Below are 16,690 nucleotides of genomic sequence, written 5' to 3'. Positions count from 1 at the left end.
ATACGCTGGAACATATATAAAAAATGCTTTGGTTAACAAAACTCAACACATGCAGAGGTGGATTAATGTGTATTCAGTGACTCACTAATTCTGACACGCAGAGTATTTATAGAATTAATTAAACCATATTGCGATTTTAATTTAGATATTTCCTGCAGCCCTGCTCTGAAATCAAAATATTGTGTTCAAGCATCACTATTTTTAGTTGTATAAAAATGTTTTCCATGAAAAAAAAAGTTATTCTGGTTTGAAATGACAAGACGCTGAGGAAAGAGTTTTAGATTAACCATAGCTTTAAAATGGGTGTGGTGGGTGTATGGGCTTTGAATAGCATGCAGTGCTTCTGGGGTGTCCGTTTGATCAATGTTTGCTTATGAAAAGCTCTTATAAAATGAAGCTTCCACTGCTGTTTTGCAGCTCAATTAGTCCTTGAAGCTAATCTTAGGCTAGCTTTGAGTTCTTGCCAGCTTTTTGGACATTTTTTTGAAGTTTCGGTGCATTTGTTTAGTTGTAGGAGTTATGTAACTCTAGAACCTGCACTGCGGTGATAACAGAAAGCTTATGGCAGCCAGGGCGGAAACTCAAAGGGATTTAATCCCATGACATTACCGATTATCGTTGGTTAGCAGGGTCGCTGAGGAGAACAGCTTCTTTGTCTTGGTTCTGGCATGTAAACCAAACGGCTTTGACGTGACATTGCAAGTTTTTTTTTTTAACCCATGATATGCACAATCATGATATTAGCAGGCTGGAAATGGACATGTGTGCGTCATGGGAAATTATCTGCCCAAAGTGCCAGAAGGTTTATTATGCTGAGTTATTTATAATTTACCTCAATATACTGTCCCTGATGACAAAAGAAAGCACAAAACATTAAATGCTGTTTGATAATTAATAATTCAGTCTTCAGAAAGGCGATAAAAACGTGGTAGGATTTCGATCCATTTTATTCATTGGTTTGCTGCCATGGCGACAAATTAGAGTGAGATTTTGGGTAAATATAAATTTAATGTCATAAGTTTAGCAATTCCAAATAGCTGATTAACTGGATGAGGGACCTTGGTGTCTCTGATTGAAATTCAATTGAAGTTTTGTTCAATCAACAGAATCCATTTTAAGCAAAATGCTGAATGCATGCATTCCATTTAACTGATTAAAGAGCATGTGTTGCCTCCTGTGAATGTTAATACTCACATTTAAGCTCGACTACCCAAGATTCGTAATTACAAAAAAGCAAAACATGACATTCAAAGCAAGCCTGGCTCAGTTATCCAGCAAACATCTGGTCTTTTAATCTCATGTTATATTGACATGGGCGGTATGATGTAAATCTCAAAATATCTGCCTTTTTTAAGGTATTAAAGCTGTATTGGATAATTATGAAAAATAAGTTTGGTTTGGTAGAACTAACTGTATCTTACCAGGTGTCCAGAACAGCACAGACGCCGTTTAACCGCTGCACTGCTTTTTTCAAACCGCTGGTCTCGCAGAGGCAGTTGTGGTGAACATGACATCTAATTGTACTGACAGTAAGCCTCTCATACACCTATTATATTTCATTAATAGTCTGGAGAAGATTATTACTCATTGCAAATGGAAATTAACCCTTGGCCAGTAATCATTAGGCAGAGCGATTCTCCTGTAATCTATGATACCACCGTCCTATTGGGACGTGATATAAAGATTTCTAGATGTTCTGCATATATTACTCAAATGTCACCTGACTGGCTACACAGCATAGAAGAGCAGATGTTATTTTCTGGTTGGATGCTACCTGCTTTTCATAGGATTGTGTCCTCAGCGCTTTAGATTATCTTGTGCAGCGATATGAGGATTATAAAACTACAGGAAGAGATGCAATCGGCTCCCTTTTAATTAATCATGGAGTTTTAAAATGGCTTAGTTTTTTTTTGTTGAAAAACTGCTTGTTTCATTCCTTGAATACAGCTGGGTGATATAGCTAAAAATATCTCACTATTTGGCAGCCATCTGATAATACTTGTTATATATCTTTGTTTATGTATCTATTATTCGATATTTGCTCTGAAATGGTTTAAAATAATGAATTTCCCATTTAGATAAAGCATAATTTAAATGAAACATTGAACAAATTGGCTTTTTTATTGTTTCATGCATCGACTAAAACACTAAATCTATTTAAAATAACCAACAAAATGTTTTATAAAAACTAAACCAATGTCAATGCAAGTGTAATGAATACTTGGTCAATTAAAAAGTGTTACATTTATTGAGATATGCACAAAGTTACCTAATGTTATCACTAGCAGAATAAATATGAATATATAGTGAATACAGTCTTGTTCAAAATAATAGCAGTACAATGTGACTAACCAGAATAATCAAGGTTTTTCTTATATTTTTTTTATTGCTACGTGGCAAACAAGTTACCAGTAGGTTCAGTAGATTCTCAGAAAACAAATGAGACCCATCATTCATGATATGCACGCTCTTAAGGCTGTGCAATTGGGCAATTAGTTGAATTAGTTGAAAGGGGTGTGTTCAAAAAAATAGCAGTGTGGCATTCAATCACAGAGGTCATCAATTTTGTGAAGAAACAGGTGTGAATCAGGTAGCCCCTATTTAAGGATGAAGCCAACACTTGTTGAACATGCATTTGAAAGCTGAGGAAAATGGGTCGTTCAAGACATTGTTCAGAAGAACAGCGTACTTTGATTAAAAAGTTGATTAGAGAGGGGAAAACCTATAAAGAGGTGCAAAAAATGATAGGCTGTTCAGCTAAAATGATCTCCAATGCCTTAAAATGGAGAGCAAAACCAGAGAGAGGTGGAAGAAAACGGAAGACAACCATCAAAATGGATAGAAGAATAACCAGAATGGCAAAGGCTCAGCCAATGATCACCTCCAGGATGATCAAAGACAGTCTGGAGTTACCTGTAAGTACTGTGACAGTTAGAAGACGTCTGTGTGAAGCTAATCTATTTTCAAGAATCCCCCGCAAAGTCCCTCTGTTAAAAAAAAGGCATGTGCAGAAGAGGTTACAATTTGCCAAAGAACACATCAACTGGCCTAAAGAGAAATGGAGGAACATTTTGTGGACTGATGAGAGTAAAATTGTTCTTTTTGGGTCCAAGGGCCACAGGCAGTTTGTGAGACGACCCCCAAACTCTGAATTCACGCCACAGTACACAGTGAAGACAGTGAAGCATGGAGGTGCAAGCATCATGATATGGGCATGTTTCTCCTACTATGGTGTTGGGCCTATTTATCGCATACCAGGGATCATGGATCAGTTTGCATATGTTAAAATACTTGAAGAGGTCATGTTGCCCTATGCTGAAGAGGACATGCCCTTGAAACGGTTGTTTCAACAAGACAATGACCCAAAACACACTAGTAAACGGGCAAAGTCTTGGTTCCAAACCAACAAAATTAATGTTATGGAGTGGCCAGCCCAATCTCCAGACCTTAATCCAATTGAGAACTTGTGGGGTGATATCAAAAATGCTGTTTCTGAAGCAAAACCAAGAAATGTGAATGAATTGTGGAATGTTGTTAAAGAATCCTGGAGTAGAAAAACAGCTGAGAGGTGCCGCAAGTTGGTCGACTCCATGCCACACAGATGTCAAGCAGTTTTAAAAAACTGTGGTCATACAACTAAATATTAGTTTAGTGATTCACAGGATTGCTAAATCCCAGAAAAAAAAAATGTTTGTACAAAATAGTTTTGAGTTTGTACAGTCAAAGGTAGACACTGCTATTTTTTTGAACACACCCCTTTCAACTAATTGCCCAATTGCACAGCCTTAAGAGCGTGCATATCATGAATGCTGGGTCTTGTTTGTTTTCTGACAATCTACTGAACCTACTGGTAACTTGTTTGCCACGTAGCAATAAAAAATATACTAAAAACCTTGATTATTCTGGTTAGTCACATTGTACTGCTATTATTTTGAACAAGACTGAATGTATTTAGCCCTGAGAAGACTAACGTGTTGGATAAGCAAAGGATTTTGCTTTTAATCTCAATAGATTTTATTTATTGTTGATCTGATTTTGAATGTTCAAATCGCAGGATGCTTTTTAAGAAAGGAAGCATGCCATGATTTTAGACTATTTATGTCCTATCCTCTTATGGGCTAGTTCACTGTCCCCAATTGTTTGATTACCTTAGTTTTCAAGGTACATTTTTTTCTTGGATGGCTGAATCAGGGTAATGAAAAGTTGTCATGGTTTTAGCACTCTAGTTGATTATGTAAGCACATTCGTCCTTCTTTTTTGTTTTATTATACTAATCTTGCATTCTCTAACTCCCTTATTTTCTCTCAGCCAGATGAGAGCTGATTCAGCCAATAGTCGGTTGTGATCAGCCGCAGTGAGGCAAAAGACCTCTATATACTGAATCAATAATAAATCGTAAGTGTGTTCAGCATTCTACAACAAATGTATTTAGGATTTTTTTTAGAGTATTTTAAGTTATAAAGGGAGCAGGATATATGAAAATGTAAAACATGGCCTGAGCAGGCATGCATTACGATACTAGTGCGTTCACACCGGCGGCGGCGAGAGCATCAAGGTGGCTGGAAGTCATTTATTTTCAATGGGAGCTGGCATCGAGCTCTGGCGAGAGAGGCGTGGTGTGTCTTGGACAATTTGGGCGTTCAGGAGAGTTGAAATCAGCTCAACTTTATGGTAATGAGCGATGACGTGGTTCGGCGGCAATCAATTGGAATGTAGAAGTGCTCCGCTTTGGCATTTTTGGCTTTTTTGGCATTGTTTTTCAGCGGAAATGTAATTCAGTCTTACTTTCACATTTAAATGATTTAATGAGGTTAATTTATACCCTGCTTGTGGGCAGTCTGCCCATCAACATGCTTGTTTGCTTCACTGTAAAACAATTGTCTCCAATTGAAAATTTTCTAGTGACCGATCACATCTACATTTTTCAGTTGGCCAAATTGAATGTCTGTGAATTGATGCAGTTTATTTCATAGAAATTCAATTTGGCCAACTGAAAAATTTAGATGTGATCAGTCAGAAAATGTTCAATTGGGGCCTGCATTTTTTTTTTACAGTGTTTGCAGCTCCTTTAAATACAGTCACAAAAAAGACTAAGCATTCGATCTACATCAGAGCGGCAGCGTGTCCACGAATCTTTCTACAGCGTTGTTGGCAGGTTGTTGGCACGGTCTATGGTGCATTCACAGTCTCACCGCCACCTGCCAAAGCATCAAAATTCGCTCTGGCCGGCGGCGGTGTGACTGTGAACGTACCATAGACCATAAAAAATGTACAGTAAGTGGGGCAACTAAGCGCCACTTAGTTTTTGTGAAAAATACAGTGCGCTCTAATTGAGAGCCATTGGGGTAGATTTCAGACTGCTCCGTTTACTTTCACGTTACCTTACTTAAACCTTGCTAGTCACTCCTGGGTTGAAGATATCAGCCAGTTTCAGCTGTGTGTGTGTTAGTCTGCATCAGGTCAGTAACTAGTTGGCACATCTGTTATTGCAGTAGCGTATCAAATTAATATCCTTTAGTTAACATGGCCAACATGTGAATAGACTTTATATAGTTCTGTTGTGTTTGTTTTATGTTTGTTCTGAGAATAGACATGACTTTTTTTTCCTCACTGGAATTCCTCCACTTGTAATATTCTAAAAGAACATCGAAGCGATAAATACTAATCCAAGATATCATTGTTCCTAAAGCCCTGTCAGTTAACATTAGAGAGCCACCCTCAGGCTGAATAACGCAACCTCTGCCAAAAGTGTGTCTGTATGTGTTCAGCGATTAGAAACATTTTTATCATAAGCTATCACTAAGACCCAGAATCTGCCTATGTTTATGGTCAGGAGCTGCTACTAGTTGTGATTATGTATATTTGAATGTTCCTATGCCCTTGATTTGAAATATTTGAGATGCAACATGGACTGGAGGCAAGTAATGAGATACTAGAGTCTTCTAACACTTCCTCAGCGAGTTACAAACGCCTGCCATTCAATCAGAATAGATTTGAAATTTGAAAGTCCTTAAAACGTTCATGGCCTCGCTGAAGGATGGACAAACACTGAATTCAGTGAGTGTGTTTATATGTATGATGAACTATCAAAATTCAGATCGTTATACCCTGACAATGCCAGAAAACTGTTCACATGAGATTTTTAAATTGTCAGCCTATTTTGATGTTCAGATGTCAGATATGCACACACTGAATATGCTAACAGAATGCTGATAAAGATGCTTTACGTGCAGAGCTGATGCAATGAACATAAATACAGGTGGCCAGTTGTTTTTTAACCATTTAGGACCTTACAGGGCTCGACAGTAAGGATGGCCTGCTGGCTCGGCACTACTGTCAATGAGTTTAAAGACAAGACGGTGCTGTGTTTCCACTGAAAATGAGTATGTTCATTGATCTTGCACCTACTGTATCTATTTTAAATTTTTGCTTCAAATTTTGCTGATTCATCACAATATAATGCTATCCAGCTGGCTAACACAGATGAGCTTTTGCTGAAATGACATACAAAGGACTTGTGAAAGTCTTGAAAGAATCAATAAGAATGTGCAAAACTATGAGCCAGTCAGTAATATTTTACATTGTATACCATTGGTTCACAGCAAACATGGAATTTATGGTTTATAATTTTATAATCCATTATTTTTGTCTTATTGTTGAGTCAATTTTGATATTATTAGGGGTTTTGCAGCAGATGAACCTTTACATAGATCCTAGAACTATTGGCGTAAGTATATGGATTTTGGTGTTCACACTGCAGGGACTAACAATTTTAGTTCTAGGATCTAGGATCCCCTTTTGGGGGAACTAATTTAGCTCCTACTTCAGAGTAGGGACTAACCCAGCACAATAGGAACTACCAGTGATATAAATGTATGCTGAAACGCCAGCTCCTGTTATTTTTTAAAGGGATACTCCACGGTTTTTTCATACTAAACTGTTATTCCCTTAACTAATTGGTCCTGCACACTGTGCGATTTTTCAAAATCCTTTGCGAATGTCCCTTGTCAGACTGTACGAACATGATCGCCGATGTAAGCCATGTCACACTGTAAGATCTCAGTTGGCATTAATGTCAGACTGAACGATAGTGAAGGCGCGCTAAAACGGACGCGCACAAGAAAACTCGTCCGGAGTTTTATATCATCAATCAATGATGCGTTCGGTGACAGTGAGCTGCATTACACGCGGGACTGAAAGCTGGCTACAAAGAAATCTCTAGCTCTCGTTTTGGTCATAGTTTGTCTTGAAAAACGGAGATATTTGACTGGCGTCGTAGGAGAAGTCACACTGCAGGATTGTGTGCCAAATCTTCTGACACTGCCAGAATTTCGTCTGAGGTCAAATTTGATCGCAGCGCTCATTAATCGGCTGCCGGAGAACATGTCAAACTAACGACCAAAGACGTCAGATTTTAGCCTAGGATCAGAGGAATCTTTTAGGATTCGCTAAATTTGTCTCAGATGGCCAAATCGTGGCCAAAATCGCACAGTGTGCACCCGGCTTAAGACGAGTTGATACATACCTCTCTCGTCTCAGTGCGTGCTCTTAATCGCTCTGACGCGCGGTGACATTCTGATAGCACTTAGCTTCGCCCACTAAGCCCAGTTCATTCATTAAGTACCTGAAAAAAATCCTCTTTCAAAATCCCTCCCTCACCCTCTCATTTCCGTCAATAGAGGGAGAGGATTTTTCAGGCATGACTTTTTACTGCGAGTTGAAAGTACTCTCAAAAGTTCTATTCCGCCATACAATATAGTTATCCTTTTTAACACGCTTAGAAAAGCGCCACGTTTTATTTTGTGTCACCATATTTGGTGGTTCAGCTATTCGTTTAACTTTTTTTAAATAGGGGAAAACGGGGAGGTGTGTTTGGTCGCTTTTAACTTGATCTCTTTTTGGTACCATAGTGAATTAACTGGGGTTAGTGGGCTAAGCTAAATGCTATCAGATCGTCACCGTGCGTCAGAACGAGAAACGAGAAAGGTATGTATCAACTCGTCTTAGTTAAGGGAATAGCATAGTTTAATATGAAAAAGCGGTGGAGTATCCCTTTAAAAAAGCGGATGGTTTGGATGATGTGAACGTGGCCTTCCAAACTCGGGTGCGGACCATACCCAAGTTAAAAAGGTGGTCTGGGGTTCGGTTCATGTGAACTCTGGCAAAGTATGCTGCTGATGTGGACGCAATCGTACTAAATCGGAAGTAAACCGCTATTAATGATGTACGATTTGACAATAATGTGTGTTTAGTGTGTGTTTTCACTCATTTACCTGACGAGCGTCACTGACATACTGCAAGCAGAGAGCTGTAGATCTCATCTCTGCTCGTCTTCAGCGTTCTTTTTAGAGCATTTGCAGTGCATTCGCGGCAGATAGACGCTAGTGCCATTACGTACTGAAGCTTTGTTAACAAAACCACCGATTCAAAAACAAAAATATAAAAGTGACGGGAGCAACGCTCTGCATTTCGCTGCCTTCAGGGTAAACAGCTGCTGCATTAATGACGCAAACGAACCCCGGTTCGGAACCAAATAATACAATATGAACACAGTCCAGCGGGGGCAGGGGGAAGGGGGAGCAATCGAACTCAGGTTCGGTCCAGGCAATCGAACCAAGTGTGAAAGCACCCTTAGTTCTCAGGGAGCCTCCTTGGTGGTTGGCTCCTATAACTAAGTTCCTAAAACTACCCGGTGTGAAAGCCACTATTGTACAACTTTTTGACCACAAGTCTTATAGACTTACTTTATGATAAGTTTCATAGAAAAGAGTACAGTATGTTTTTTAAAAATTCTCTTGTTATACGAAAGAAAGAAAGTCGCATTGTTTTGGAATGACATGCGAGCGAGTAAATGAGGACAATGATGTGGATGAATCTCTTTAATCATAATTGGTTTGATTGTGCATGTACACACAGCGTGTTTCCATCATTCCAATTCAGTGCATTTCATTTTTTAGTACATTTCAGACTGTACCACGGCTTGCCTGTGATTTGTTCCCTGTTGACTGTGATCTGTTTGAAGCATGACCGAACATCAAGAACCTCTTGTAAGCTGAACATGTCTCTCTCTTTCTTTTCCTTTTGAAGACGGCACGCTTCTTTGCCCCTTGATGTCACAGATAACCCTGGCAACTTTATTGTGCCGCTGTGTCGAAGAAGTTACCCCTGTCGCAAATGGAAGTCTGCATCGTTTGGGTAAATGGAAGGGTTTAATATTCGCTTTCTTAAGATGCTAATATCTCAGAGCTGCTGCATGGACTAACTGTCTTATTCTCTTTACATATTTGTGGCATGGTGTCAGGTTATACAAATTGTCATGCCCCCATCATAGTGCTGTACGGCTGATTGCTCAAAAATACAAATACATGTTCACTTAATAGATGTGTCTGCCATGACTGGGCCACAGCAGTGCTGTAATGCTCCTTCTTTGTGGCTTCTGTGGAAGCGGACCTCCTGTGTCTGATGGTGCACTCAAATGGAAAATGAAGAAACACATAGATTCCTCCCGCTGTGGAGCAGTAGGATTCCCTGTCGCTGATTGTGGGACATGTTGTTTGGTGTAGGGTTAGACTGTGCCTGTTTGGATGGACGGGCTTAAAGACACAATATGTACGACTTTCAGATTAAAATATCCAAAAACCACTAGAACAATGTTATATATTTTGTTGACCTGGGTATTTGCATTGTCTGAAACATTTCCAAGAATGTTTTAATCCAGAGAGATTTCAAAATTCATAAAAGAACAAATTCATACTCAGAAAGTAAAACTGTAAATACATTAATTACAAGATTACATTTTTCTAGTCATGTATTTCATCTTTTAGGATTTCTTAAAAATACCATGTAAAAATCTCATCTCTTGAACCCAATCTCAGTGTGATATATGTAAATAATTGTACCACACACACACACACACACACACACACACACACATACACACACACACACACACACACACACACACTGTATATATATATATATATATATATATATATATATATATATATATATATATATATATATATATATATATATATATATATATATATATGTGTATATATATATGTGTATATATATATATGTATATATATATATATATATATATATATATATATATATATATATATATATATATATATATATATATATATATATATATATATATATATATATATATATATATATATATCTGTATATAAGCTCTGGAAAAAATTAAGACACCAATTGAGTTTTTTCCAGAGCTGTACACACATTTAAAATATAATTATAAATGTAAACATTTATTTGTAGTCATTACATTTTTATTTATTTATAATAAATGTGTAAATAAATTAATAATAAAAAAGGCTAAATGTAATTTTATTTATGGTATGCATTATTAATAGTTGTACACTTGCTATTTGTGAAATTTTAATTTTGGATTCTGTCTACAGCTACTCTCATTTTTTTTTTTTTCCTTTAAGAGTAAAATTTTAAAAGGTATTTTTTTAATTCTTAGTGTTTTAAACAGTGTATAAATGATTAGATAACATGTCTCAGTTAGTCACAGTGTTTCCAGCATTATATTATTTTCTGTGCCGCACAAACTTACAGCCAGTCAGAAGATATATAATGTTTATTCATTTTAAATCCTACCAATAACCCAAAATGTCACATGCTAGAAAAGATTTTCAGTCTTTGTTTTGTGCTAGCACACCAGCATAGCCAATAGCACATCCAGAGAAATCTCTCGATTATAAGCCTCAGCTAGTTTGTATGAAAATTCATGCTAGCATAGCGTCCATGGAGGATTGCTATTCTGTGTCCTGTTAATTAGCTGTGTTGTTTAGCCTTGTTTGATGATTTTTAATTAGCTTTGGAGATGACAGGTTCTGATAAACATTAGTGATTAGGGCGAGGGCTCGAGACGTCCCTGTACATTATAAGCCGTTGACCACGGATCGTGATAACATGTCAGGCTTAGAGAGCAACTACAAATAACATCGGTCATCCCGTGGGATCTTGGGCTCAAACAGTTGGGTGGAGCATTCGGAGATCTCTCAATCCTGGTTTCATGAGATCAGACTTGGCTTGAGCCATGCAGCGAAGGCAATGATAAAAGAAAGAACATTAAAGTGAGCTTTATAAAGCATAAACTCAGGGCTTTAAATGTGAAGAAAATTTTAAGACTATAGTGATGGATACACATCAGCTATTTTTGGGATATATGAAAGCGACATCCCCACGAAAAACGGAAAGGCACCACCAAAATGTACATTTCGGGCTCATTGGAAAAAATGTACTTGTGGCAATATTTTTTGCTAAATGATATTGGGCTGCATTCAAAGTGAAATGTCCAGTGAATGGCATTAATGCTTGTTCAGATTTATCCAAAATAAATCTTGTTTTTTGTTCGTATTCAGTGTTCGGTGGCAGTGAGTGGCACTATAATGCTCTATTATGTTTGAAAATAATTTACTATACCTACACTAAAACCTAAACCAAACCGATAGTTTTCACACAAGCAAATGTAAGACAAAAACGTATTTGTTGAAGCAGCCATGCCAATGAATTGGTTTCTTCAATCATGACTCTTTTTCACCGGACAAGTGTAGTGCTGTATCTGGTGCGCTATTGAGAAAAGCCATACAAATGGAGTTGGTTATGTGATGCAAAATGTGTTTTAAAGGGGGGGAAAAATTGTATTTTACAGGGAACAGTGCAAAAAATAAGTCGTCATTAACAGTAATGCCAGTAACGCGTTACTCTAATCTGACTACTTTTTTCCAGTAACGAGTAATCTAACGCGTTACTATTTCCAAACCAGTAATCTGATTAAAGTAATTTATCCAAGTTACTGTGAGTTACTATTTTAGTCATTTTCCTTGGTAAAAAATAAAAATAAATATTTTTGCTTTGTTCTTGCATCTTGGGGAGAGTATTTTTTCAGGAAATATTTTTTAATTTCAACCTAAAATGTCAGGAGATACATTGCTGACGTTACTGTTAAAAAGGCACTTCCAATAAAGTGAGTGTTGGCAAAAACGGTTGTCATTTCTATGTTGAGGCAGCGGGGTGTTGTCGGCAACTGCTGAATGGAACTAATAAAGTAACTTGTAATCTTGGTTATATTTAAAATCAAGTAATCTGTAAAGTAACTAAGTTACTTTTTAAAGGAGCAATCAGTAATCAGATTACTTTTTCAAAGTAACTGTGGCAACACTGTTTATTAATGAAGAATCTGTCTCTGTAATCATAATTTAAGTGAAAAGTAATAAAAGTTAAATAAAAGTGTTCATTTCAACTGAAAACTCTAGTTTATGTATATGTATAGGTAAGGTGTTTTTTTTTTTTTTTTTTTTTTTTTTGAGTTTAGCAAAAATGTAATTATAGATGCATGTTTTTCCAGTGAACCTAGGTTGAAAATTGACATGGCTCCGGGAACTGATGAAGCAATAAGGAAATGGCTATTGATCTGAGACCCAAGTGCAATTCCAGATACACACGTTAAGACTATCATACTAGCTGTTCTTTAAAAGCTAACTTCAAATAGTATTGTTTGCTGCCCTTCGATACTTCATTACTAGCTAACAAGGTAATAAACATTCTGTATCAAGAATGCAATTACATTTAAAGGCCAATGTTGATTTTTAGACACAGTAAAAGAAGATTCTAGCCTCTGCTACATATTAGCATGCAAATTACAGCCTCTGAACTTCAGCAAGCGGGTTCTTAATTGCAATAGCCTTATATTAGTAATCAAGGAATCCGCTCTGAGACCATGAGATCGATATGGTAGTTGTTGGCAGAAAAAATGCTTTCAGGTGATTGTACACTAAGCATACATAATATCGAAAACAGCAGCTGCCAGGTGTTCGTCCTTTCATTGTTTGGAGTGGCAAATTGTCTTAATACGTACTCTGCTACTTTAAATAATGCAGTACATTCTGTTTATGCAGTATGTGTATTCTCTGTATTATTCAACATTTCGGTGTGCAAGAATATGTCTGCTTTATTTAATGAATTTACTAGTACACAACAGAGCACAGAACAGGATGCTGTATTCCACAGTGCAATGTAACTTGCAAGTTTTCCGTTGTTGTTTATGTATGTATGAATATCAACTGAACACAATGCAATGATATAGACTTTTTTTTGACCCTCCGTTTGCAACATTTTCTAGATAAAGAATATACGTTGCTTTATATGTGTGTTTGTTTTTGTAAATAATATCAGCCACGTTTTTAACATCTCTTTCTTTTGTCTATTTTAAATATACAGGGGTGGCCAAAATTATTAGAATACCTGACATATCTGAAAATATTTACCTTTTTTTGCCTCCAAAAAAATTCAGATTTCCTTTCATAATGGTCATGAAACATGCAGAAAGTTGCTCTGACCATCCAATATCAGATAAAGTGAGTCATACTCTTTTTATCCACTTATAACTTAATATTTGGTATGTCCACCTTTTGCAGCAATTACAGCAGCACATCTCTCTGGCATAGTGTCAATATATTTCCTCTGAGAACTTCAACACTAATGTTAACCCATGCCTTTTGCAACTGAAGCCAAAGGCTTTCCTTTGAATGTAGAATAGATCTGTCCAGTTTAGTTTCAACTCGACCAAAATGAGCTCGATGGTGTTATTGGTCCGGACTTTGAGGAGACAAAAAAACAAACAAAGAAAAATAACTTTATTCAACCATTTCTTCTCTTCTACGTCAGTCTCCTATGCTGTTCACGCAGTAAACAGTGCTCTCAGGTTGTACGTCAGAACGCTAGCTCATTGGTCGGCGATGTTCACGTGAGCACCACGACAGATGCGTGTGATGTTGATGCAGGAGCTGACCAATACAGAGCCGGCGTTCTGACGTAGAACCTGGAAGCGCTGCAATGTGTTTACAAGAAAAGAAATCGTTGAATAAAGTTATTACTTTTTCGTTTTTTGTGCATAAAAAGTATTCACGTCACTTCACAACGTTAAGGTTGAACCACTGTATTCACATGGAGTATTTTAACAATCTCTTTACTTTTTTGGTCCTTGAATAATGTTGCAGTTTATGGGGAGCCAGAAAGTTATGGGATTTAATCAAAAATAGCCTCTTCAGTGTTCCATCTGTGTGTGTGTGTGCGTGCGTGCTTGCGTGGATGTGTGTATGAGAAAGTGAGGTAAATTAAAATGCGCGTCAGCAGCATCATTCATTCACACAGAGAAACGCAGGACATGTAGGATTCGTGTTTAAATAGTCTTTTTGCTCTTTAATATTCACAGACACTAGTCAATATCACCAGATGCGTTTTCAGGTACCAACATTTGGTACCGATTGATTTGATGTGAATCTGTACTCGGTAGTACCAACGTCATTCGGTCGCTGGCCTTAAAACTACCGAGTTCGTTACCCAACCATATGTCTAGTCGATCTGTCTCCACCCTCTGGTTCTCACAGGGGATCTTAGCAGGTCTATTAAAGGGAGTGGCTGAGTGTGGAATTCATCAGTATGCATGCTGGGTAGAGAAGGAGGTAGTCATATACTTGAATCCACTGGCAGACATTCATATATCCAAGCTATACTTTGATCTTAACTCCTCGGCTTATACATCCATCCCTGATATATCAGGACCGTATGTTTGTTCACTCACCATATTTTTCATCTCTAGTGTGCCATACGCATTTTTGAAAGAGAGTAAATGGAGCTCTTTTAGTCTTTAGGACATACTAGATACACAATCAGTGTAATTTCCTCTAGGATGTTGGTTTTCTTGTTCTTTGTACTGACTGTAGTGCGCATAATAACTGTCATCTACTCTAGTAGTCTTAAGAAGTCTTAAGAAGAAAAGTTTGGCAGTTGTAGCTGGAATATGTCTTTTCTGCTCAGCCGTGAGTCTGTTGTCAACCATGACAGTGCGTAGACTGGCCCAGTCTGTGAGATTTGTCTAAATAACTTCTCAACTTGTCACCACAGGAGGAAGAATTTCGACAACAGTCAAACCAGCATGCTTCACTGGAAGCTGCTAATGGACCGCAAAACAGCAGAGCATGCTTCCACAAAACTTCCTCTTCCACAAAACAAACCCCCTGAAAGATGAAAAACATGTACTTTGATTCCTAAAGCATGTTGTAATTCTATTAGCCTGTGTGTTACATCTGTGACTGTATTCTCTATATGTGCTTGAAGTGTAGAATGAGTGTTTCATTTGAAACAGCGTATTTCCATAGAAGAAGTGAGTTATTCTATGAGTTGGCATGCACAAGAGACAGTTACATCTTGTGCACATTTCTTCTGATTATTTTGACCAAGAACCACTTTAACTATAATATTTTACATTGTCCCAGGGAATCGAATAAGGTAATATCAACAAAGCTGATCAAATTAAATCAGATAAATGAAGTTAACAGTACATGTGAGTTACGATACATACAGTATAGGCAGTATATGTATACTATCCAGTAGAATGTGTGTTTGTATTATAGTGTGTGCACCAATAACACTCTAAATTCTGACCTATGCCAAAACAATCTGACACTAAGAGTAAGGAGGTATACGACAGGCTGTTTATTTGGCCTACGAATCGTCAAAGGATTGGATATTGACTGTGTGTGCGTGTGCATGTGCGTTTGCGTGTGCGTGTGCGCGTGCATGTGTGCGTGTGTACGTGAATCTCTGCCCACACTTGACTGATTTCTGGTCAAGGGCACTGAATAGAGCAATTGCAATAGAGCAATGCTTCAGGAAAGGACAGTGAGGGAGTTCTATAGGTCACTAGCACTTCATATCTCATTCTGCATGTTCACATAGACCTCCTTTGTAGTCATCCGTTAGAAAACAGGTTGTGAAATAGCAATCATGTCTGGAGTAATTGCAAATGTTTTAGAATACATGATTACAGGGGAATTACATGAATACAGGTTAGATGACAAACTAAGACTAGACATCACCTTCGTCACACTGTAAAAAAAATGTTAGTTTAACTTAAAAAAGTAAGTAACCTGGTTGCCTTAAAATGTTGAGTTCATTAAAATTAAAATTAAAATTAGTTAAAACAATGAAGGAAATTGGTTTAATAAATAGAAACTCAAAATATTGCATCTGAACCACATACATTTAAAAAAAATTAATTTCATGTTTAATGTTTAAAAATGTAAACATTTTATTTCAATGAACTCAACATTTTAAATCAACAAGGTAACTTACTTTTTAAATATTTGTTAACAGTGCACAGTTCATCACTTCCGGGTTAAGGGCGTATGACATATTTTTTCTTAAAATATTATAAAATAAATAAATGTAACTATTTTTATTTATTCTGCTATATTTATTTCAAGTAACACTTTATTTTATGGTCCAATTCTCATATCACTGTAAAAAAAAATATTGTTGGTTTACCTCAAAATATTATTGTATCTGTACCGCATAAAAAACTGATAAATCATGAAAATAGCACAATTTGGCATGTTTCACTGTCTTCACAAATAAAACACAAAATTATCCAATATGCTTACAAAATAATACATTATACAATTTATTAATAACACATTAATAAAAAATAAAAAAAGTGTAATTATACAAATATATAATATCAAATAAGGTCACACTTTAGAGTCAATTCTCATTATAAACTAACTATTAACTATAACTTTTGCCTCAATAAACTCAAAAATGTTAATTGTATTAACTCATATTAATAATTGTATTAAAAACAGTTTAT

General features: G+C 36.8%; 1 protein-coding gene across 3 annotated transcripts in view; it reads left to right on the top strand.

Annotated features, from left to right (window-relative positions):
* The window catches only part of iqsec1b (IQ motif and Sec7 domain ArfGEF 1b), a 246,199-nt gene that overhangs the window by 79,829 nt on the left and 149,680 nt on the right, over positions 1-16,690 (top strand). For 2 of the 3 annotated variants that reach the window (XM_067431453.1, XM_067431459.1), the window contains exon 3: positions 9,088-9,195. The exons of the other annotated variant lie outside the window; for it this stretch is intronic. In XM_067431453.1, the coding sequence (XP_067287554.1) occupies positions 9,088-9,195 (108 nt within the window). The remainder of the gene's footprint in view (positions 1-9,087; positions 9,196-16,690) is intronic. 3 annotated transcript variants of the gene reach the window in all.

Source organism: Pseudorasbora parva, chromosome 22, assembly GCF_024679245.1.
Source record: "Pseudorasbora parva isolate DD20220531a chromosome 22, ASM2467924v1, whole genome shotgun sequence".
In the NCBI taxonomy this organism is placed as follows: domain Eukaryota; kingdom Metazoa; phylum Chordata; class Actinopteri; order Cypriniformes; family Gobionidae; genus Pseudorasbora; species Pseudorasbora parva.
The sequence above is the reverse complement of the archived record's forward strand: the minus strand, read 5'-3'. Positions and strand labels throughout refer to the sequence as shown.